Here is a 25,657-nt window from a genome sequence, read left to right on the forward strand (position 1 = left end):
AGTACTTCCAGCTTGTGTTAAGGTAATCTGCTGGAATATTCAAGCTTCCTTTAAATGATGTTAGTATTCCTTAAAATTTATTCCTTGTTTCTGAGAATCCTCTTCCTTTATATATTGAAAGGCCAGGTTAACATCACCTTTCTCAGTGTAATTGATTATATATTGATCTATTCATTAATAGATTCACAGATTTCTGTAAGGATTAATTGATGTCAGAGTTAAAAAATTAGAAAAGACCCCCCAAAAATTGCCAATTCTCAATGCTCATTTAGTAGAAAGCACACAGTTATTTCATTGTATTTTTCAGTGGGGTATATGGGCGAGCCTTCACTGGCATGTCAACTAATAAATCAGTCAAAATGGGAATGTTAATTTATGACAACTTGTATAAATCTTTCTAAGAAAAAAATACCAGTATCTTCTGGACATACCAAAACAAACAAATAAAAAAAGAAAAAAAACAATAAATCTGCTAGTCACATACACATAATCAGTATCCTAAATGACACACAAAAAGCACCCCTGCTCCAGTTTTACGTGTGTACCTTCGATTATTGCTCTTTTCATTGTACAAGAGCTTGACTCACAGAGTTGGATTTATCTTGGGATGCCACATTCCCATTAGCATAGTCCTCAAGAGACCAAAAAAAATGTTGAAACAAGTGAAAAAGCAAACATTGCAACACTTCTCTAAAGTTTTCCCATTTTCTGATCTGAGTGGCTGTGCTGGGCAGCTAAATGGAGTCAGTTCCTCTGTTGGTCTGTCCCCAGATTCAAGGAGACTAAAGTGTCCTCTTAGTGATCCAGTGCTCACGTACCTTGCATGAAGACAAAAAACCAAGAAGAAAATTCCTGTAATCTCGATTGTATTTTGCATATTTTTAATTTAATAGGCTGTTATTTCTTGGTTTAAACATTGGTTTTTTGACTTTTTAAATTTTCACCCCATGAAATGTATCTTCCAAGAGCCCTGCTCTTTTCTATTTCTCTCTTACTCAGAGAATATAGTAGAATTACCTGGATTTATACTATCACCTACTCTTTCCTATTTTTTATTTCCCCATTGTTTGTTTATTCCCCCATTTTGTCATTCCCCCATTGTTTGTTTGTTTATTCCCCATTATTTGTTTGGTATTTCCAAATACCAACTGTAAAAGATTCCATAGATTAAAAATACAATGGTTAAGATAATACAATTTCATTTAATATTTCATTTATTTCATTAATTCATTTAATAATGAATTTAATAATTTATTTATTTCATTTTTAAGTTCTTTTCAATTTAAAGCATGATGGATTTGGGTGGAAAAAACCCAGAATACCTAAAATGATCCAAAAGGTAAAATTTATTTTTGTGAGAAGAAACTCAAGGTCCCGCACTCCCTTAAGCCAGCAGAAAAATGCTTACAGTTGAGCTAGCAGCATTTTTTTTTTACAAAGCTTGCCTCTACTGACTTAAAACGAATTATTGTCTGAAACCTCTGAAGGAAACTTACTAGAGTGTTTCTTTGAGTTATAATTTAGTTCAAATTTTATCACTGAGTTATTGTAATTAATTCAAATTTCATCAGCATATTTCACCTACCAGATTACCTAAATGAGATATACTTGAAAATGACATGCTTCTGTTTTGTCTATGGCAAAACTAAAATAAATAAAAATAAAGTCTGGTTTACTGGCTCTTTGAGAAAATTTGCTATTTCTAAGTTTTAAACATGAAGATGTAAACTGATTACAATCCCAAATTAGAGCTGGCCTACACACATTTTCAAATGGAGTAATTTCCTTAGTTTAACATTAACTTACAATTCCCAGAAGGAAATTACTTGCTTTCAAGATAAAATGTGTATTTTTACAAAGAGAAATTAGCTTTTTGGTTTTCAAAAAGTATAATAATCTAATAATGATCAGTTTTCTTGAAAAGCTTACGTCATGAAATTTTTGTACGTGTTTATATTCTTTAGCATACAACTCTTTATTATCTTGTCACTATGTTAAGAAGTTAACAAACAATGGAAAAAATAAGAATTATCATTTAATAAGATTTAAATAGGAAATAATTTTCTTATTGCCTTAAAAATAACCTTTTAAAACATAACTAAGAAATTTTGTCCAGGTCTACTTATAATTATTGTAGGTATTTTTAACAGAAGTCCATGAAATTTTCATATTGCCATTCATAGCAATATGTAAGTAATCAGAGATTAATACAAGTCCTTAGGCTTTATAAAAATTAATATTTTTACTGACATCAATTTTATTATTTTAAAATTGCTATCATTTCTAGTTTGGCCAGCAGAAATTAGATCCAAAACAAACAAAAAGCCTAGAATTTTTTTTTTAATTTTATTGCTCTCACCTTGATATTTTGGAGAAACCAAGAAATCATTTTTCTTCCTGAAGAGCAATAGTCTTTTTATATTTCTCTGTTAGTTTGTGAAGCACTAAAGAAAACACAGAATAATAGAAATCAGACAGGAAAATAGCAGAGTTTTGGAAGAGTTATTATTTTCTAAATGTAATTATCTCCAAAGTGTTTATTCCTTTGCCCTCTCCCCAGACTCCCTACTATCCCTGCACTGAACATACATTTATAGAATTTTCACTGAATTTTGAAGTGTTAATTCAGCTCAACTGAAGTAAGAAACTCAAGGAGATGGTGTCTATTACGTTTGAAAAGAATGCACACACAAAGGAAAGAAATAATGAAACAAAAAAAACAAAAAAACACTGCAGAAACTAATAATAAGTACACAAAGTACACAAGAGTATTTATTACATTTTGCAAGCACTTTGTTCTACATTTCAAAAACGCCACCATCAAGCTGTTGGCACATTTATGTACAAAACAGATTAATTGTAATGCCTGCTACAAAGCACTCTGTGAGAATACAAACTCTAATACCTGAAATAAAAGCCAAAAGTGTCAACATTATTACATAAGTTTAAAAGACAGTTTTAAAAATCATCACAAACCGTTAAGACACAGAACTGAAACACTATAATATACAATTTAAAGAAGCCCATTAACACTTTTGCTGAACATCTGAAATACTGCATATTATCAGAAAATGTTGAACCAGGAAGATAATCTTATTGTAAAAAAAAGAAGCAAAACAAACCCCAAATTAATTAAATCATACTACAGAATGCATAATCATGCCACAGATAACCCTAGTAATATTCCCCTACCTACTACAAGAACTTGTAAAATTACTGATGATGCATGACTAGTCAGTGTACAAAGATTGTTTCACTCAATAGATTTTATTAGAAATGCAGTTACACTGAGAAAGGATTTCACAATGGTCAAATCAGTGCACAATACTACCTAGTTTTATACACTGACAAAAATGTCTTGTCAGGCTACATCATTTTAAAAGACACTTTACAGCATTCTTGTAGCATTAGAAATAATCAAAAGAAGAGAGTCAAAGTTAAAACAAACACCAAATTTGGTCCAATAATACTGATTGCTTTTTTTTATTCCTTTGATACAGGTACTTCTTATAAATGAATATGAATGAACATTCGGTTAAAATGACTTACTTGAAATAAAAACACGAATATATCACTACACTACCAAACAATACATTCTATAGTGGCCTCTGACCACACTTCAGAAAACACTACAGGTAAACCAACATAGATTGGAAGGCTGCAAGCAAAGCTATTATATTAATGGAAGCCTTTTCAAACATATCATACATATTTTAGGAATACTTTTACAGAGGTGCAATCCATTAAAACTTTTAAAGTAGGCAAAACAACTTCTGAGGGGTTAGTGTGCTTATTTTTAATATACCACCTTCATAAAGGTAATTAATTTTCCACATTAGCATATTAAAAGTTCCAATCCAGCCACTGCTTAAATCACAAAGAGATCATTCTCCAATAGTCCACAGTAGTTATTTTCATTAAAATTGTCTCTATACTAAACTTTAAAAGGTAAACCTGGTGTCAAAATCTTAAAAAGGCAACTAGCCATGCATTAGCATTACTGTTTCTACATGCTCACAACATAAACATGAGTAATCAGAGAGAAAAACCTTTTAAGTACATCAAGAAAAAATACAATGTTAACAAAGATAAGAAGCACTTTTTTTTTTAAACCTACTCTTACAAATTTAGAAATTGCACCTTAGATTGATGAGAACATTAACCAGGGCCTATAGTAATGTGGCCACTGGTCTTCAGACAAGATTTCCGTATTTCAAGAAGAGTCCTCATGATGTCATCTGTGTCTAATGTTCATAATGTACAATGGTCCCTTTGAAGGTTACCTGTAGTTAAACTAGTTACCGAAATCAAAACTAAAAAGTATAAAAAGCTATTTTCTTTTCAAAACATAAGAAATAATGCAAAAGGTGTTATGTATAACTCATGTGAAGTGGTTAAAAATCAAACAAATCTTTGCATTTGGCAATGTTAGTATCTTAGATATTACAGAACTATTAAATGAGTTTGAGAATTTTCTTTTAAAAAAAGGCTGGATAGGAGCTTGTAGAAGAGATCTGATTACACCAATTTAACAAATTAGGAAATTAAGTGCTAAACAACAAAGAATTGTATTCGGGTGATTCTTAAGTCACCCTACACGCCATTGATGAGAAGCACTTTCATTTTGTTTTTCCAAGGTTGCATGGTTGGATGGCCCTTAGTTAAACACCAATGCATTCAAATGGTACAAATGACAGGAAGATTTATGTGTACGCGTTGAGCCGCTCTTTGGAGCGAGTAGAATGAATGTCATGCAGCTCTTGTTCCTCCTTCGACTTGATGTCCTCGTACTTCTGCATCCGGCAGGCGTCTTTCACGTAGGCCCAGTTGGCAGACAGAACCATAAGGTAGTGAACCTAATCAAAGACAAAAATAATTTATACTGGAAGTCTTTTCAGTGTCTTCGTTACACCTTGCTATCAGGAAAGAAATATTCTAATTATATATTTACATAGAAAATGTTCACATATAAAACAGAATCAAAATTTACTTCTGTGGTAATAGGGACAATATAAATAAAACATATTCCTCTCTCTTCCAATGACATGATACCATATTCTAACACCATTTCTTTCAGTATCTCTTTTTCTTTTTCAATTCTGAAATAATTCACGACTGATTCTTAATCTTTGTGTGATGTTTTCTGTCCATTCTGCCTTCATTTGCCCAAGCAGTAAGACTATACATTTCATGTTTCCTGCATCTTTGTTTTATAACCCATGATCAAACATTTTCTCATGTAAAATTTGTGTCTGATTGACTAGAATTAATTGAAGGGTATATTGCCTCACTGTGCAATATAAAGAGGGATTATGGAAAACACAAAATTAACCTGTGGACTTAATTATCAACTTAATTTTCCATACAATGAATTTTATAGTTTCCTTTAGACTACAAACTGCAAGAGAAGAAGTACTGTGTCGTATGGATCTTGCATATTTATATACACTCACAATGACTAGAATAGTGCCATGTTCAAAAAGGAAGCTCCTGATCTGTCTTGAGTAATGAAATTACTTAAGAAATAAGGCTCCTGGTTTGAGTTGAATTGACTTGGCAATGAGGCCACTTATTTGCTTTTCTTTCTTTTCTTCCCTCTTGGTCCATAGGAGAGAGAAAGCAGTTTCCACATGGTGGATTTTGATGGGTAACTAGGAAGAAAAACTAAGTTGTCACTCGTTTACTTTCCCTGAGTTTTAAAGGGTGGGCAATATTTTTTATACAACATTTAGAAAAATAGAATACTAAAATTTTAATATTTAGCAGAGAGTACTTTGACTAACAGGATGCAGGCTCATTCTAGAAAAGTACAGAATGACATAAAGAATATAGTGAATATTGTGTCATATTCAGGTAGCCAACAGATAGTAAAAAATAAAACAAAACAACAACAACAAAAAAACAGATACAATGATATAGGAAAAGGAAGCATATTATTATAAAATAAGTTATTTTCAGAATGTTCTATTTCCTCTGAAGTTTTGCATTTAGTTTAATGGAAACTGTAAGCCACCTGGAAGCAGGGGCTGTGAGTTATATTTGTGCACCGTGGTATTTACGTCATTGGCCAGAACATGTTGATGCTTCCTGAGGGCATATTTTAGCATTAATTTTAGGTTCAGAGTATAAGGCTTATTGTTCTATTTTGATTTCTCCCATAAATCAGACAACATGATCTTATTAAGCATCTCACATTCAGAAACAAAATTCCTATGTAGAGGTTTATAGTCACTATACCTAAAATGTTGAGCAATGTTTAAATTAACATTAGCACACTAGCATTGCCTCATTATTCTTATTTTTGGTTTTTACAAGGGATAAAAACACTCATTTATTAGAAAGTGTTCCTTTTACCAACACATTAGACAATGTATTGGTGCCATAAGGAAAGGAATTAAGTAAATCCAAATTAGCTCATCATTTTTACATACTGAATTGGCTAAAACCATTGTGAGGTAACTGGAAACTTCTAGAGTTCCATACTACTTATCTTTTAGAATACAAAACTAAGGACTGCAGACCTTGATTACAAAAGCTATTACTGATGTTCAGAGTCCTTCTTCACAGCTGATATTTGGCATTTCAGTGAGCAAACTGGAACTCATGATGAGATACAAAGGATGAGACAGGATCTGGCAAATAGTAGGTCCACCAAACTTGTAAAAACCTCATGTGTGGAAAGAGGATTTTAAGGATTTGTTCTTAATATTTCTATAGAAATTTTATATGGATATAAAAGACATAACTTGAAACTACTGAGGTTTATTTTCTAAAAAATAAGTTAATCCTTATTTTATGTGACTGGATATAGTGTTATGTTTTTAGTTAAGAAGAAAAATGAATAATGAAAATTAAGGAATTAGATTAGTCAGGATGTTACACTGATATATACATATATGTGACAGAAATAATTTTCATATTAATACTAATCTAATAACTAAAATCTTAATGAGTTACTTATTTTTTATTAATGTTATCAATGATTAGTGTTTTAATCCTTAAACTGATTATCAAATATTCTTCCTATTGTAATGATAATATTTCTTAGGGTTAAGCCTTGTTTTTCACTTATTTTTTTGAACTGTCACCCCTTCTTCTTTTACTGACAAAATAAATATTTCCCATGGACCTCAGACATTAGAGATAAATTATCGTCTCTACAAGCAGATAGCTTTGTGATTTAAATTGAAAAAAAAAAAAAAAAAAAAACAGCATCAGAGCTTCAAGGTCTTACCATAGCAATAACTGCTGCCCCAGCTCCAGCAAGTGCCACAATAAACAAGTGGAAGGTCATGTTCAACTGCAACAAAAACCACAGAGATCCAAAACATGGGTCAGAGTTACAAGCAGAAGAGAGGTCAGGACTGCTACTCTCTTATGAACGAGACTTTGTACATTTTTAACAAAAGTGAGCCTGTGATAAATCACTTATCAATCAAAAAACATTACTACACTTTCTTTTCTCCTGCAAATTACTTAAACCCTTGCAGCCACATCATTTTAATGTAATTAAAGAAGAGATTGTGATTAATATTGATAGTATTCAGTAAAATTATAATAATGTAAGGCTATGTAACCTCTTTAAATACAACTTTATAATTTTTAACCTTCATTAAAATGAGTTTCTAGAAAATTTGAAATGTATTGTATTGAGATATGCAGAGCATTTCATTCATATTTATTCTTTACTCTCTCTATATAACACCACTACAAGTAAAATTGCCTCCAAAAGAAAAGTGAAAATTCTGTATAGATTAATTGTACTATAGTCTTCAAATAACAAAATGAATGATAAAATTTTGACAAAATTAAAACTTGTAAAAACACTCACCTCAGTAGATTCACACATTCTCAAGAAATTCTCAGAGACAGTGCAAATTTTCTTTTCCTCTCCAATTGTCACAATCCCTACAACATGTAGAAAATTAGTTTAGCATTATAAATGTTTTCAAGAGCTCTGAGAGAGAAAAAGAAACTTTTTTTCTGATTAAATCCAAACAAGTTCCATTTTATATTTTGTTATGTTATAATGAAAAAATTCCTCCTCAGCTCTCACTGTGGATAATAACTGTGCATAGAATTATAAATACAAGATGCAAAACCATTTAGCCCTCCAACAATTTAAAACATTTTCAATCTGAATTCAACTGAATCTAACCATCAAAATTTTCAGGTTCAATTATAGCTTGTTCATTGGTTTGGTCCATAAATGTGATGATGTAGGCACCACAATTATTTTGGTAACTATGCCCCAAACTATGCTGTAGTCAGGATCTAAATTTGTTCATGTGGTATAATGCTTCTGTTAGTTCATAAAGGCATATTGCACAAAGGAGTGCTTTCTCTTCTGCTAATATTGAAAACAATGTTATTTAGTAGTGGGAAATTAAAAGTTGCCATTTTACTCATAGTTACCCTTGCTCCAGTTGGTTCATTGACCAACTATATCAGAATCACCTGGGAAACTCTCAAAAATATGTATTTCTAGACTCCAGCTCAAAGCTGTAAGATGTGAATCTATGATAGTTAGGTCTGGAGCACTGTATTTTTAAAAATAAGCACAGAGGTGATTTACTGCCATAGCTCTAGATATCATTTTAGAGAACAGAATTAATCAAGTTCACCCTATAATGGCTCTTCTTTTTTTTTTTTTTTTTTTTTTTTTGAGAACTACTGAAGTGCTAAACACATATAAGCATGAAAGAAATAAACATCCCAAGTTTGGGGCAGTCTGATACCTGAGCTTTTAGCATTCACTGCTCTATTTTTCATTTTAATATGTATATCTAATTTAGTGTAAAAAATAATCTACTTGCAGTACAACAAATGCAGAGATCTGTCTTCATAACCTTTCCTTTCTGCCAAGATGGTTGGAAGAGGAAAAAAAATTTATTTGCCCATGAGATTATTTGTCTAATAAACCACCATGATTGAGAAAGCTTACTGGTCAAGATTATCTTTCTCCAAACTGATCCATTACAGACTTAACTTATGTGGTGTAGATATGTTGTACATCATTTCCTTACCCATCTCTCAATTCACATTTGCAGCAAAACTCCTAGAAAGTATGGCCTATGCTCATTGTCTGCAATTCCTTTCCTTTCATTTCCACCTAAACCCTCTCAAGTCAGATTTTGCCCCAACCCTCCATGGACATTTTTCTTATAAAGGTCACCAATGACCTCCAAAGATTAATTCTCAGCTCTCATTTTCTTGCTAGTAGTATTTCAGCAATATTGGAGACAATTGATAACCCCGCCTCTTCCTTCATGATCTCTTCACTTGGTTTCTAAGACCTACAGTCTTCTGTTTCTGTCTTTCTATTCTCACTGGCTCCTACTTCACAGAATCCTTTTCTGGTTCTTCTTCTCTACAACCTCTTAAGTTGGAGCATCCCAGTGTTTTGTCCTCAGCCATCCAGTCTCAAAGATTTAAATATTATCAACAACTAGATCTCCCTAGCCAGCCCATACCTGTCTGCTAAAACCAGGATACATATGTCCAATTTCTTATCTGACAACTTTATTGGGATTTCAAATAAGCATTTAAAAGTTAGCATCTTCAAAACTGAACTTCTGATCTTCTCCCTTGCCTGCCACACTGTCACGCAAACTCTTATTGTAGCCTTTCCCATCTCTCCTGATAAATCAATCTTCACAGTTGCTCAGTTAGAAAAAAAAAAAAAACTCCTCCTTGAATCCTCTTTTTCTCTGAAAGCCCACTTCTAGCTACCTCCCTTGCTACTCTCCTGATCCAATAATATCTCCACTAATATCTGGCAGCTGGATTACTACAATAGTTTGCTAACTGTCCTCCCTGCTTCTACACTTGTTACAGTCTATTCTCCACAGAACAGCCACAGTGATCCTTCTGTAAGTCAGATCATGCCCCTCGTCTGCCAAAATCCTTTAATGACTCTATTTCCCTCAGAATACAAGCCCCAAAGTTATAATTCATCATCCCTCATCATGATTGTATGTTCCATGAGCTCTCAGACTTCGTTTCAATCTATTCTCCCTACTTTCTTATTCTACTTCAGCCACAGTGTCTTCCCTGTTGTTTCCTGAAGATCCCAGGCATGGTATTGCCATGGTAATTTTGCACTGCATCTTCTCTCCAACAAGAATATTCCCATGGCTAAGTCCCTCCTGTCCTTCAAATCCCAGATACTCAGTGAAGCCTTCCTCCATCATTCTTTTAAATATTGTGACCCAACCCTCCCACCCAGTGCTCCTGATGCTGTATGTATGAGGAGCCTTCAAAAAATTTATGGAAAGATTTGTATTAGCTTTCAATTCCATTTTTCCATGAACTTTTTGAAGTACCTTCATAAAAAAATTCCTCTTTGAATCCTCTTTTTCTCATATATGTCTACACATATATATAATGAAGTTTTTGTGATATGTATACCATATACCACAAATATGCATAGATATTCCAAATTAATTCTAGTTCATAAATCAGTGTATGAATAATATGAAGCTATAGAAGAGTGCCTGCGTAAGATGAGCTGCAATGCAAATTTGAAAATCTGATTATTTTGATTCTTGTGTATCTGTCACTGAATGGACAAATTTAACCAAAAATTAAGTAAATTATTCAAATGTATATCAATGTTTCTAAGTATTGAATATATTTATGTATTTATTTACTAGCTATGGAAAAGTTTTTAGCTAAAATATGCAAATGGCATTTCCAGTTTCTTTCTATTTTTTAATTGTAACCTAATTGATTATACATATTTGTGGGCTACAGAGTTGACTATCAATATTTGTGTACAATATGTGATGATTGAATCAGAATAGTTGGCATATTGGTCTTTACAAAATGTGCTCATTCTTTGTGTCCATTAACCAATTTTTCCCTAACTCCTCTTTTCCTCCCCCGCTTTCCCTCCTCTAATAACCACAGTTCTGTTGTCTCCTTTTGAAAGTTCAACATATTATTATCTTCTTTCCTTCCTTCCTTTGCTACCACTTATGAGTAAGAACATGCAGTATTTCTCCTTCTGTGCCTGGCTTATTTCACTCAACATAATTTTCTCCAGTTGCTGCAAATGACAGAGTTTCATTCTTTTTTATAGCTGCATAGTATTCCATTGTGTATATATACCACATTTTCTTCATCCAGTCATCCGTCAGTGGACATTTAGGTTGGTTCCATATCTTGGCTATTATTTACTATAGAACTACTATACAATCCAGGAATCCCACTACTGGCTAGATAACCAAAGGAATGTAAATCATCATGTCAAAGGGAAAACCTGCTCTCCATGTTAATCACAGCTCTATTGACATTTCCAGTTTCTTTTTATTTTTGGCAGCCAGCTTGTATGGGGATCTGAACCTGTGATCTTGGTGTTATAACACTGCACTCTAACCAACTAAGCAAACTGGCCACTCCAACATTTCCAGTTTCTTAAAAACAATTAGGAGAAAAGGCAAGTAACCAGTAAGGACTTGACAAGAGAAGCAGCAAGAACTCACTGTGAGAAGAGTCAGGAGAGAGAACAGTGAGGAATTGCATTAGAGTTGCAGTCACAGGCTTTTTCTATAATTCTTTATATCTTTCAAGCTGGCTAAACCGAAGCAATATGTTTCCAGCTTTGTAAGAACTGGTTGTGCCCAAAATATAAAAAATACTTCAGAGAAAATTATATATAATATGTGCATACTGTTAGTATTGCTTTCATCACTAAGGCAATAAAAACCTTTTGGTGGTTACTGGACAATTGAAGCACCACTCCTAGGGGTGTCAATTCTTATCAAGGAAGTTGTGAAAGTTGGGGGTAAGCAGAATGAATAGATAATTATGACACTTTATTTATATATTTATGATCCTTTATAGGGTGATAGAAATTTTAAAAAGTTATAAAATATAAATGTTTACATTCAAATGACTTAGCATTTATACTACCCGTTTTAAAAATGATAATATTCCTGCAATCTTTTACAGCTTCTATGGACCACCCACATTCCTGGACTTTTCTCCATCTTCAAAGCCAACAATATTGGATCTTTCCATAATACATCCCCCTCTGACTGAATCTTCCCTTATGATTCTTCCATTTTTAAGGATACTTGTTGAGTGTATTGGGCCCATCTGGCTAAGCCAGGATAATAACCCTATTTTAAGGTCAGGTGACTGGCAACCTTAATTGCATCTGTAACTTTAATTTCCCTTTGGCATGCCATCTAGCATAGGAAAACCTACACAGAAAAATATACAGCCAAGATTTTTACCAAATAATAGGATTATGGATAGTTTTCATTTCTTCTTTTTTTCTGTCCAAATTGTTTAATGAGTTTGTCCTCTTTATAATAGAAAAAAGAAAATGAAAAATGAAAAAAAAATTGTCAAATAACTTCTTGACTTATTTAGCAGAAATGAATGTAGTTCAGTAATTAGCAATGATACATAGGTAAACATACAAATGATTTCCTGTTAACAGTATATGTATCTAGTTTCTATGCAAACATGAAACGTCCTTTTGGATGTAGGTCTAAAGTGCTGTATATTTCCATTCTAACTCTGTTGTCTGTTATATCTTGGACAAAGAATGCAATATTCCTAGGTCATGGCTGCCTTCTCTAGAGAAAGCATGACAAGCCAGGTCCATGATCCAAGTGTTTGTCAAACTTTATTTTATTTTATTTTATGTTGTCATAGCAATTGTTTCCTTTCAAAATTGAGCAGTGCTGAAACATAATAAGTGCTCATTAAATATTTGTTGAAAAGTGTGAACAAATAAGTGAAACGAAACTCCACCAGGGAGTGTTTTATGGAAACCAGATAAAAACAAGCTGTTCTGGCTAACAAGTAAGGGTGTGTTCTGGATAAAGAAGCCCCACCTACTTTGAACCACTTTGTTTCCATAGCTGGCCCTGAGGTAGTTTCAACAAATCTGCAGGCTGGGATGGAGCAGTTTGAAATCTTGGATCTAGACGATATTATGGGGACCAGTCTTAATATTTTATGACACAAATTTACTAGGATAAACACCTAATACATCCAATGTCATTAAATCACAGTACATATACTTGCAGGATAACAGAAATTATAATAAAACATTAAAAATGCAAGTACAATTATCTCATGAGGTGTTTTGAAATACAGCAAATCCTAATATGACAAGCCATCTTTAAATTCTTCAACTATATCAAGTGATGCCTCCTCTTACCATTAAATCTGTTGGAAATGTATATGTTTATTACATTCATGGGAATGAACAGTGAGATGCATGCCTCTACTAAGCAGGTATGACAGCCATTACATGATGAGAGTTCTCCCTAGCTAGTTTAAAGACCTCAGCCTCTTCTACGGTAAAAGATGCCATCTATATGCTAATGAGACAACTTTGCAAAGTAACAGAAATTACTTTAAAGCATACTCTTACCTATTCAATTACCTTTTGGGTGAACTTCAGTAAACTCTGTACTGACCATAATACAGTTTTTGAGGAGTGTCTCTTTTCTGATTCCACATGATAATAATGTGCTTGTGTATATACATTCAGGATTCTTAATAGAAACATATTATCTGGAGGGCAAATAAGTACCACGCAGCAATAGGTTTTATATTAAAGGCTAAACAGAAAGCCATAATAGCTGATGTAAAGGTTGTATGACATCTGAAAAGTGACTTCTCTTTCTTCCACATCTACATAAATAATGTTACATTTGGATGGATCTTCATGACTATGTCGTAAACAGTGGTAAGGCTCAAAGAACAGCTTTAATCATATATTTATGCTTTACATTTATTTTGGTGCTCTTTTTTAAAAACGACAGAGGTGATAACTAATGAGATTGAAATGCTTTTTTGACTTTGAGTTGATGCTGTAATGGTATGAAACCTTTGGACCTCGGGGTGGGGTGAATGTACTTTGCTCTCAGGATGGATATGTTTCTTTGGCAGTCAGAGGGTGGACTGTGGTAGGCAGAAAACAGACCACCAAAGATGTTCACATCCAAATCCCTGGGACCTGTGAATGTGTTATAGTGCAAAGGGAATTAAGGCTGCAAAAGAACTGTCGAGAAGATGCAATGTGCCTGGCTTTGACAGAAGAGGAACTGCCATCATGATAAAGTGAATGTATTAGATCACAAAAACAATAAACGACAAGTTTGAAAAACAAAAAAATTGACTTTGGGTTTAGATACGGTATTTGTTTCCTGTTACTGCTGTCACAGATTGCCACAAATGTAGTGGCTTAAAACAACACAAATTTATTGTCTTACAGCTCTGAAAGTTGGAGGGGTCCTCAGGGCTACACTCCTTCTGGAGGCTCTAGAAGGAGAATCAGTTTCCTTTCCTTTTCCAGCTTCTACAGAAGACCCACATTCCTTGGCTCTCAGTCCCTTTTCTTCATCTTCAAAGCCAAGCTACATTGCATCTTTCTGTGCCTTTTCCCCATAGTCCATCTCCCTCTGATTGACTCTTCTGTACTGACTCTTCCACTTTTAAGGACGATTGCACTTGCATTGGGCTCATCTGGCTAACACAGGATAATCTCCCTATTATAAGGTCAGTTGACTAGCAAACTTAATTCTATCTGTAACCTTAATTCCCCTTTAACATGTAACCTCACATATTTATAGATTCCAGGAAATATAATTTTTACATCTGCGAAGGAACATTATTCTGTCTACTGTAAATGTAGTGATGGTTTACTTTAAAAAGTTTTTAAAAAGCTCTTTTTATAAAAATTTTATTTGAAGAAATGTTGAGCAGAAAAGAACTGAACCAAGATTCAGGACACTCACCTTCCTATTCCAGCATGGCCTGATAGGTACCAATATCTCTGGAAATTTATTTCATCTGTTAGAATTTCTTTTAGACCAGATAGTTGGATTGGTGAATAATAAAGTCCATTTATAAAATTCTATGATTCTAAGATACATTCTGTGTTTAATGTCATAGGGGATCATATATATTGGGTAGTATAGATCTCAATATATTAAGAAAAATTAGGTTAATTTGGGTATATAAGCACACTTGAATACATTAAGAATTAACAGAAGTTTTTTGTTAAAAAGAAAAAAAAAGAGGTGAAAATATTAAAAAGAGGATCTACTCATCTTTTCTAGAGGATTATCTTTCCTCTCCTTTAGAAATCAAAGTTGGAGAAAACTTAAAAAGTAATCTGCTAGAATTTCCCAATATTCGTTAGTCTAAAACATTGGTTTGATAAGAGCAAAGACTTTATAATCACCCACTTCACCTATTCTTATTTATCACACCATAAGAAGTGAAATGTTCCCAATCAGAAGCATGTGGTTTTGAAAACATAGACATTTACATTATAGAGACCTCAGCCCTCAACTATTGCAGTTGAAACTTTCCTAAGAGAAGTTGAGGCTCTGAGAGTAAACAGATTTAATAATAAAAATAACCTCACTGTGCCTCAGTTAAATTTGAATTTCAGATAATAAAACAAATAATTTTAGTATAAGTATGTCCCATACAGTATTTGGGACCACACATGTACTGGAAAAATTTGCTTGTTTATCTGAAAATCTAATTGAACTAGGTGGCCTGTATTTTATCTGGTAGCCCTATCTGAGAAGCTAGCCACATCTTTTCCAATTTGAACTTTTAGGATCAGCAGAATAAAAGGAAGACTACTACTAAGGGAGGGGACTGAAGCCAGAGCCACAAGTTCCTACGCGGCTGTCTGCAGTGACCTCCAGTGGCAGTTGCTGGGGTTTCCTTTTCCTGTGTTTACAAGAGACTTGATTACAAGAGCGAAACTTTCCCAATGGAAGATTTCCTCTTGCCAAGAGCTTCACCCACAGAGCATATCACCCTGCTTTTCATTTAGATCAGACTACAGGGGGCTTGAGGACTTTGTCTGACGGGATGGTGGGTGGTCCACTGTTCTGGAACACTCAGCTAGTTGGCTGTAGAATAGTTTTATTGTACCCTATAATCTAGCTATAGTATACCCATATAGCTACAAAGTCTTCAGATATCATCTAGTAAAATGTTTCCTACTTTTCTGAAGTCTGAAGAAACCTCATTAGAGAAAAAACATGAGTGTCCCCAGATGTTAATAGGTTGGCTTTTAATATCTGTTCAGTAAAAAAACCTAAAAAAATCCATTTGCAAATGTGGAGTTGCATATCTTTTTATAAATTCTGTACCTCCTATTTTTTTTACAAATCATGAAAAAGAATCTCAAATAGGTGAACTGACATTAGACTCTGACTTTCCACATTTCTAGTTCAGTACTTGTTTCCATATGAGAGGCAGTTTTCTTATGAGTAAGAACAGACTCTGCAGCTGCGCTTCCTGGGTTTGAATTCTAGCTCTGTCAGTTACTAGCTGTGTGTTAACTTAGACAAGTCATTTAACTTCACTGTACCTCAGTTTTGTCATCTCTAAAGAAGTAACTAGTACAGCCCACCACATAGAGTTGTTAATTTAGTATCTATAAAGTACTTAGAATAAGGTCTATACAAGGTAAGCCCACGTATATATGAGTAACTATTATTATTTACCAGAGGTTTTAGCCCTAAATAAAAATAATCAATGAGAACTGCTGACTTATTTAGCTTATTTAGCATTCTTTGATTTCATTACTGTTAAGTGCTAAGTTTTTTGTTTTCTGTTTCTTTCCTATTTCAGAAAACAACAAAGTGTGTCCTTCTTAGTTGGTCTTCACACTAGACTTCACAATTTGTCCAGCCTATTATTGGAGAGTGAAAGTAGGATGCAGACATCACATTGAGCACAAAAGAGCAAAGGAATCAGGAAAGGGAACCACTACTATAACCAATACCAGGAAATGCAATCTGACAGCCCATTCAAATATGCATGTGTATATGTATATATTGTGAAATCAACTTCCACTCACCCTTGAAATCCTACTTATTTAAATTTAAAAAGGAATGTCTTAAAAGTGAGTACTCTGATAAACTTATCTCTGTGGTAGAAGAGGTCATGATGATTCCAGAGTGATTTAAAATATTTTAGAGGCAGTTACTTAGGTAAAAGAATACAGGTGGTGTTTTACAGTCAGAGATCCAATATCCACCTACCAAACTGACGAAGGTCCAAGCAGAGATTTGCTCCCTCCACGAGTGTGGTGTTCCGGCAGATGGTCCACAGATTGAAGTACATGTAAACTGGCAGCGAGGTGAAAGCCGTGACTCCCAGCCAGGCCAACATGAAGAGGTATGTCAGCATAATAAACTGCAACAGAGAAAAAATGGACAGAGAAAACATATCATCCAGTGGACGAGAAGAATTTTGTATTCAGTCTGCAAAGCTCAACATAAAAGGTTTTTAAGGCTATCATCCATAAATCACTATCACAAGACTGTTAGGGTTGCAGAGTGGGAAGTTGAGACGTGGTGAATACAATAGGTCAAGTGAATAAACCTGCTGGAAAATCGCATCTTGGAAGAGGTTCTGATGAACAAAGGAAAAAATAATCTACCTGCATTTTAATGCCTGTTTCATTCACTTTTTTATCTTAAAAATCTCACCACAGATTTTCTTTTACGATTTAGAAAATATCAACTTGTATATTGTAAGAGGGGATTCTGCAAAATGGGGAACTTTACTGTGAAAAATTACAAATGAGTTAAAAGTTTATTAATAAATTTATCTCACACTCAAACTGGCTCCACTTCATATCATAAATGTTTAAGCTACTTAACTTTGTTTATAATTAACATTATAATATGGTGATTCTCAAGTCATATTAGTAGATAATGATATTACCATGTACTTACACTCCTTTTTAATACTTTTTGTGAACTTTAAATCTGTCTTTCATGTATGTTAATTTTACTATTGCTACAGAAACATACTAAAATATTATTTTAATTTGGAAAACGAAGATTTTACTTATTTCAGAAACATTTTTAATATTTATAAAGTGTACTGAAAGGCTGTTTGTGTATCCTAGGTAGAGCTGAATAACAGACTTAGTTCCAGCATGGATTTACATGAATTTTTATTTTAAGCATAGCATAGATGCTGGATAAAGACATATAGATGCATGAATGAGTAGAGGAATGATGGACAATAGATGGAAAAATGTTTGAAATGTAGCCCTTGGACACCAAAAGCTAAGTTTCTATAGATATTTGGTTCTTCTGACCTTCAGGAGCACTCTTCCAGAAGACTTGAATAGAAGCAGTACTGTATTCTGGCTTATCTGTAACATCTCAAGTAGTCACATTTTCAATGGCAGCACAACATATAGTAAATATACCGAATGAAACCAAATCTCTTGTTCAACCCTATTAATTACTTTGGTGATGAGTTATAGCTGGACTGTACCTCATGATTTAAGTGAAATTCAAACAATTCTAACTTATTTTACAACACTTATATACTACTAAAAATAGCACTTTTGAAAGAGTAGTAAAATTGATGTCAATGTCATGATAAACCTTATGTTCCAATATTAAAGTCATATTGTGATTAATATAGACATTTTATTGGGATTCAGAATTGAAAGGAAATTACATAAGAAATATGAAGAGAGGCAGTATAGAAAGCCAATGAGACCTGAGATCAGATCCTTCTCGTATAAGTTGTGAAATGTCACCATACTTCAGAAACCCAGAATATAATTAAACACATGCTTTATAGTAATACTGTTTCATCTTATCTCAAATTTGACTTCATATTGGTCTCTATTTTGAAATGCTAGTGGTTAGAGAATTTGATGAGCCAATATCTGTCCCAACACTGTCTTTAAGCTATGATTTGGCAGACATATTTTAACCTAATACATCCAACATGAAACAAAACCTGGTCTAAAAACATTAGCAAATAGAATTTGCTGAATATTAAGTTATTTAAATTAGTGAAGGAATGGGAGTAAATATCTTTAAAAAGTTTATTTATTCTTCTAGTAGAATTATAAAAGTTTATATCATTTTTAAAATTATTTAATCTCGCCAACAAATACTTCCTAAGGACTAATATGCATAAATATCACCAGTAGGACTTCAATCCTGTAGAGCAATACCACTTCCTCCTTATTTTACAGATCAAGAGAATAAAAATATTCCCTGTGGAAATATGGACAATATTTGGTCTTGAAACACACTTGAGTTTTACAGTAAACATTTTGCTTGTCTCTATCAAAGAGAAAGGACAACATTTTTTGTGTGGTCTCTACTCTTTCTCCTTTCTGGAATGTAGAGTAAAGGATATCAGTATGAGGGTACTTCAAAAAAAAAAAAAAAATTCCAGGAACTTTTTGAAGTACCCTGGTAGATGAAACTCACTAGGCAGTGTGGGGTCAGTTCAGAATTCTTCCCCTCTCAGAGCCCTGCCTACCTTATATCACACCATTCTTTACATACCCTATCTAGGTGAGAAAGATCTGCTAAACCTTAAAGCATGGATAAGCCTAATACGAGTGGCAATACCCATTCACCTCTAACATTAATAAGCTGTATGATATGATGCAAGTCATTTTCTATCTTCTGCCATTTGAGTCTAATATGTAAGAAGTAGAAATCTATTTATTTAACAAGCACTGACATGCCACTGGCTATGACCCTAACCTAAATGTCACATTTACTTAGTAATAAAAAGGTTCTTATGGCATATTGATTAAGAGGCCTTTGTGATGGTTTGAATCTAGGCTGCTTTTTTACTTCTGTTTCTGCCTTTGTGAAATAGGAACAACTCCAAACTGACCTCACATGTTCGAGTGAGGCTAAATAAGTACATGAAAAGCATTTAGTGTAGACCTGGCACTGAAGAGGCCCTGACAAAATACTAGCTATTTTTATTACTGATAATATTATTGTGATAACTACTCCTACTACTATGTACATGTTTTGCTTGAATAAGACTACCTAGAATAATGGAATTAGATTTCATTTCAAGTGTGGAGAAATTAAAAGAATGAGAAGTTCTTAAGTCTAGGAGAGTTATTCAAAGTGAACTCTCCATCAAGAAGAAAGGCTCCCTCCTCCCAGCACCAGACACACCACCAGCACTACAGGGTCCATCAAGGCCCTGAGGCATGAAGTTGGGGACTGGACCCCCTCCCACAACCAGGCACACCACCATTGCCACCACCAACTAGGTAAAGAGCATGCCAAAAATGTCACCCTCATGTGGGTGGCCCACCACAGCCACCACAATAACCACAGCTGCCACAAAAGCAGCTAGACACCACAACTACTGTGCAGATGGTCCACCAGCCTCTGGAGTGCATTGACACAAGGAGAGGCACCAACAGAGACCAAAGAAAAGAAGAGGATGTCTCTCTCTACAAAGCTCATTCCAGAGTGACAGAAGAAGCATTTGCTCTACGATAATATTGGGGGACCTAACACACCTCTCAGCATTGGACCGATCATCTAGGCAACAAATCAACAGAGTAACCATGACTCTTTCAGAAGAAGAGAAGAAATCTAGGGTTATGCAGGGGGAGAAGGAGAGATTGGACAATGGGCTTAAAGAATAAGTGTGGTTTGTAACAATATATATCCTAGTAATATTGATTTGATCAACAAATGTCAACGTTGAACCCCCAAAATATGTATAATCAATTATGATTCAATGAAATTTTTTTACAAAAAAGAAAGGCTCCAGAAATTCTTGGAAACCACCATAAAAGTGAAGAAATTCTATTAATAGAACTCCTTTGGGGGATAAAAGCCTTCTTTATGAACATATTTATTGTTTGCAATTGTAGATCTCAAGACTAATGTATAGTCTCAAGAACAATAACCATGATATGGCAGCTTGAAGCAAATTGCTTTAGAAGACTAAAAGCAACTCTCAAGTCCATGGGAGAGTAATAAACAAGCATTTGGCTACATCTATCTTGTTTTTCTTTCTTTGTGGTCTGGAGGGATTTTTCAAAAACTGTTTTTGAAAGTCTTGTTCACTACAGACTGGGGCTTATGATTCAATAGGTTTATATTTTAGGCATAGAATATAAAAACAATTTGCAAAATCTAAACTCAGAGCCCTACACTTCACAATAGTATATTTAAATGATATTTTCTCATCTTGGAATGAAATTAGAGTATCAATCCGGTCATGTTCCCACTTTAACAACACAAGGAAACATCTTTAGATTTCATCAAAGGCAGAATAGCTTAGAGCTTAGAGATCAGTGCTCAAGAAGTTCCACTAGGTGGAAATCATGAGATGGGGTGCAGCCTCTAATAGTGGTTTTCAACAATGGCCACACATCAGGATCATCTGGTTAAAGTGAAAGAGAAAGAGACGCTTAGACATTCCCTGTGCCAAGTATATCTATATCTTAAAAATCTTTGCAGGTGATTCTAATGGGTATTCACTGTTAAGAACTGCTGCTGTATTGGAAACTAAGGTCTCATGAGTACACCTGATGTGAAGGCTTCTTTCATCTTCATCCTTAGAGTCTACCAGACACTATTTCTACATGAAAACAAACAAAACAAACAAAGCAATTGAGATAATAAGCCAGAAATGCATGCTGAATTTGATGCAATGGCCAAAGGCATGGATGAATGGGATACAGAACATGCGCTAAATTTCTAAATCAGTGCATCTCAAATTTTGTACTATTGAAATCTTGGGCCAGATAATTCTTTGTTGTGGGGACTATTCTGTACATTGCAGGATGTTTAGCAACGTCCTTGGTCTCTACTCACTAAATGCCGTTGTGCAACCAAAATTTCTCAATGTCCCTTAGGGGGAAAACAGCCCCTGGTTGAGAACCACAACACAATGGCAAAAAATTACTATGTCAAAGTAAAGCAAATGAACATCTAAGTATATAGTATCACTTCCAATGCAAGGTGGAGAAGCATTAAAAATATTGAACATAGTAGGCTCTGATAATTATACACTGCATTGCTTACGGCAGAGAAACTTCCTAAGTTACTATGTAAATTACTTGAATATGTGCAATCATCGTCATCATTGTTATCATTATGATCTCAAACTATCTATGAATAAGTTGTGATCAGAAAATTATTTAAAAAATGATTTGCTATGTTTATTGCAACTGTATCCATAATTGAAAAAACCCGAAGCTGCCAAAATATCCTTCAACAGGTGAGTGGATAAATAAACTGAGGTACATACAGATATCAGATGGACTATTAGCCTATACTAAAAAGAAATGAGCTATCAAGCTATGAAAAGATGTAGAGAAACATTAAATGAATATTACTATATGAAAAAGCCAATCTAAAAGGCTACATACTGTATGATTTCAGGTATAAGAGATTCTGAAAAAGGAAATACAATGGAAAAAGTAAAAAAATAAGTAGAAGAAGCACAGAGAATTTTTAGGGCAGTGTAACTACTCTGCAGGACGCTATAATGGTGGACATATGCCATTATACATTTGGAAAAACTGATAGAATGTGGGGAAAAGTTCGTGGAGAAAGCATATTATGTAAAAAGAAAAAACAAAAAAACACTATGTATGGATTGCAAAAATGTTTTGCACAAAATAAAATCGTACTAACTTATTATAACATGTTTGAACAATATCCAGTCTGAGGCATTAAGGGTCAGATAACATTTTGAAAAGAAGCCCTATCAGAGCAACATGAATTTTGATAAAATTTAAGCAAGAACAAACATCATATTGATGGTGGAGTTTGGGTGGAAGAATGGTAAAATCATTGATGCTTTACAAAACGTTTACGAGGACAATGTCCGAAAGAAATCAAATGGATGACTAGTTCTAGGAAGGGATAAGAAGATGTTGAAGATGAAGCTAACAACAGCGGAACTTCTACATCAATTTGGAATAAAAATAATTAATCTTATTTGTGTCCTAATTGAAAAGGACTGACAATTAACAGCAAAAAAAAATAGCCAGCACCACAGACATCTCAACCAGTTCAATTTACACAACTCTGACTGAAAAATTACAGTTGAGTAAACTTTTCACTCAGTGGGTACCAAAACTGGTGCACCCAGATCAGCTGCAGACAAGAGAAGAGCTTTCAATGGAAATTTTAAATAAGAAGGATCAAGATCCTGAATCATTTCTTCAAAGAACTGTAATAGGAGATGAAACATGTCTTTATCAGTACAATCCTGAAGACAAAGCACAATCAAAGCCATGGCTACCAAGAGCTGGAAGTGATCCATTCAAAGCAAGAGAGGACCAATCAAGAGCAAGGATCATGGCAACAGTTTTTCTGGATGCTCAGGGCATTTTGTTTGTGACATTCTGGAGGATGAACGATTGATAACATCTGCTCATTATGAGAATGTTTGGAGAAAGTTAGCCAAAGCTTTAGCAGAAAAATGCCCAGGAAAGCTTCAGCAGAGTCCTTCTCCACGGCAATGCTCCTGCTCATTCCTCTAATCAAACAAGGACCATGTTGCAAGAATTTCAATGGGAAATCATTAGGCACCCATCTTACAGTCCTAATTTGGCTCCTTCTGACTTTGTTTCATAATCTTAAAAATCCTTAAAGGACACCCATTTTTCTTTACTAAATAATGTAAAAAAGACTGCATTGACCTGGTCAAATTCTCAGGATCAAAAGCATCTTGAACTTGATGGAGCTTATATTGAGAAATAAAGTTTATATTTTTTATTTTAATCTTTTAATTCCATTTTCCATGGAGGTCCCCTTGTACAATAATGAGAGCAAACCCTAATGTAAACTACAAACTTTTGGGTGATAATGATGTGTCAATGTAGGTTCATGGATCATAACAACTATAACACACTGGTGGGGATGTTGATTGTGGAGAGGCTATCATGTGTGGAGGAAATGGGGTAGCTGGAAAACCTCTCTACTTTCTGCTCAATTTTCCTATAAACACAAAACTGCTCTAAAAAATAAAGGCTATTTATATCAAAACAAGATTTGAGGGATTTATTCATGAGCATATGTGAATTGCTAATAATGATCTACATTTTCACTGTGTGGTTGAGCTAGTATAATTCTCCAGCATCATCATGAAATTATTAAAAACTTCAATCTCAGTTGTTAAAGATGATTTCATGAAAATAAAAAAAAAATTTGTGAAATAACATCAGTTTCCTACCCTGGACTACAGGGATAAAACTACAGAGATTTTTCAGACAGTGATAAGGGCGGAAAAGATGTTACTTTAGATATAGAGGTATAAAATTCTAAAAACCTTTTTTAAAGAGCAAAATAAAAATATTAGGTCATTAAAATAACAACCACAGTATTACAGTGCATTGTCAGTTTGCAGAACGTAAGAAGGGAGGGAGGGAGGGAGGGAGGGAGGGATGGAGGAAGGAAGGAAGGAAAGAAAGACAGACTGACCATAATAAAATGTTGAACTTTCAGAAGGAAAGAAGAAACTTATGTTTACTAGAGGTGGGAAAGGGGGGGGGGGTTGGGAGTAATTGGGTAAGGGTTGCAAAGAATAATTATGATTTGCAATGATGAACGTTAATGATATTGGTTTGATCATCACATACTATACACAAATACTGAAAGTCAACTCTGTATCCCATAAATATGTATAATCAATTATGTTTCAATTCAAAAAATAAATTTAAAAAATTACCAGAAGTATACAAAGATCTTTTTTCTTTTTTAATGAGCTCAAGAGAGCAATAACAAAATCAAACCAACTATATTATGCCCCACAAATGTATTTTTAAAATGTGGCAGGTTTACATAATGTCTAAAGCCACACAATGATAGTCATGAAAACCTCACTGGAAATGCAAGCATTCACTTGATAAGTTTATCACATCATGTCTAGAGTCATTTTATTCCCAGTTAAAACAAATAGAAATCAGAGCATGAGCTCTTGTGCTCTACATGAGAAAATATATTTAACATTCTTTCTGTTTTACTCACTGCTTATATCTAATGCCCAGATGGTGCTTGGAACACTCAGCAAATATCTGTTGAATTAATGACAGTATGGATGTAAAGCTTTCCTTTTGAGGAAATATACCCTATCATGTGTTTATCATTATACTTTATTGGCTTTTAATACACTAGCATGATAACTATAAATAAAAATATGACAAATATATGACAACTGTTCACAATGCATCATTGAGAGTCAATTGTCATTTTTAAACTGACAAATCTCAAGATCGTACAAAACGATGATTCCTTGTTGCTTGAAAAAGACCAGGAAAAGTAAGATTTTTTAAAGAGCAAAATTATAAGTACATGGACACGAAATATATCTACAACCAAATATAACCCTATTGATAAATATATGAATTAAAGGGTTGATAATTTTAATATACCATTATTTTTAAAAAAGTAGAAACACAAGAAGTATGTTCAGTTTGTAAATATTTTCTTTGAAATATGATGGTAAAAATAGAAATATCATGCTGAAAAGGATCAACAAAAAGATTGCTGGAAAATGCACATGCTACTATAGCCACAATTTTAAAAATATACAGAAAATAAACTGTTACTATTACTTAATAAGACATATCAATTAAAAAACAAACTAAAACTACTCAGATCCTCTCATTAAAAGTGTATTGCTTCTTCTTCCTCAAATTGAAAGTAATAAATACTGGAAAAAGCAAAAAAACAATCAAGTAAATGAAACTGCCATTGAAAGCATATGCTTGTCTGATCAATGCAGAAGACAAATTCTAGCCATGGAGATGTTATCACACTTAAGTTGACATTCTCAGACTTTTTATTACCACCTCTAGAAGTGAGGAAATTCTGCCACTGATGAACAATTA

The 25,657-nt window shown here is 33.8% G+C and overlaps 1 protein-coding gene across 1 annotated transcript in view; it reads right to left on the reverse strand.

Annotated features, from left to right (window-relative positions):
- Positions 1-4,703: 4,703 nt before the first annotated feature.
- GPM6A (glycoprotein M6A) overlaps positions 4,704-25,657 on the reverse strand; it is a 57,474-nt gene continuing 36,520 nt past the window's right edge. The window contains exons 5-8 of the mRNA XM_063076703.1: positions 17,043-17,196; positions 7,832-7,908; positions 7,235-7,300; positions 4,704-4,856 (exon numbers count right to left, since the gene is read on the reverse strand). Coding sequence (XP_062932773.1) covers positions 4,704-4,856; positions 7,235-7,300; positions 7,832-7,908; positions 17,043-17,196 — 450 coding nt within the window. The remainder of the gene's footprint in view (positions 4,857-7,234; positions 7,301-7,831; positions 7,909-17,042; positions 17,197-25,657) is intronic.

Source organism: Cynocephalus volans, chromosome 13 (assembly GCF_027409185.1).
Source record: "Cynocephalus volans isolate mCynVol1 chromosome 13, mCynVol1.pri, whole genome shotgun sequence".
NCBI lineage: Eukaryota > Metazoa > Chordata > Mammalia > Dermoptera > Cynocephalidae > Cynocephalus > Cynocephalus volans.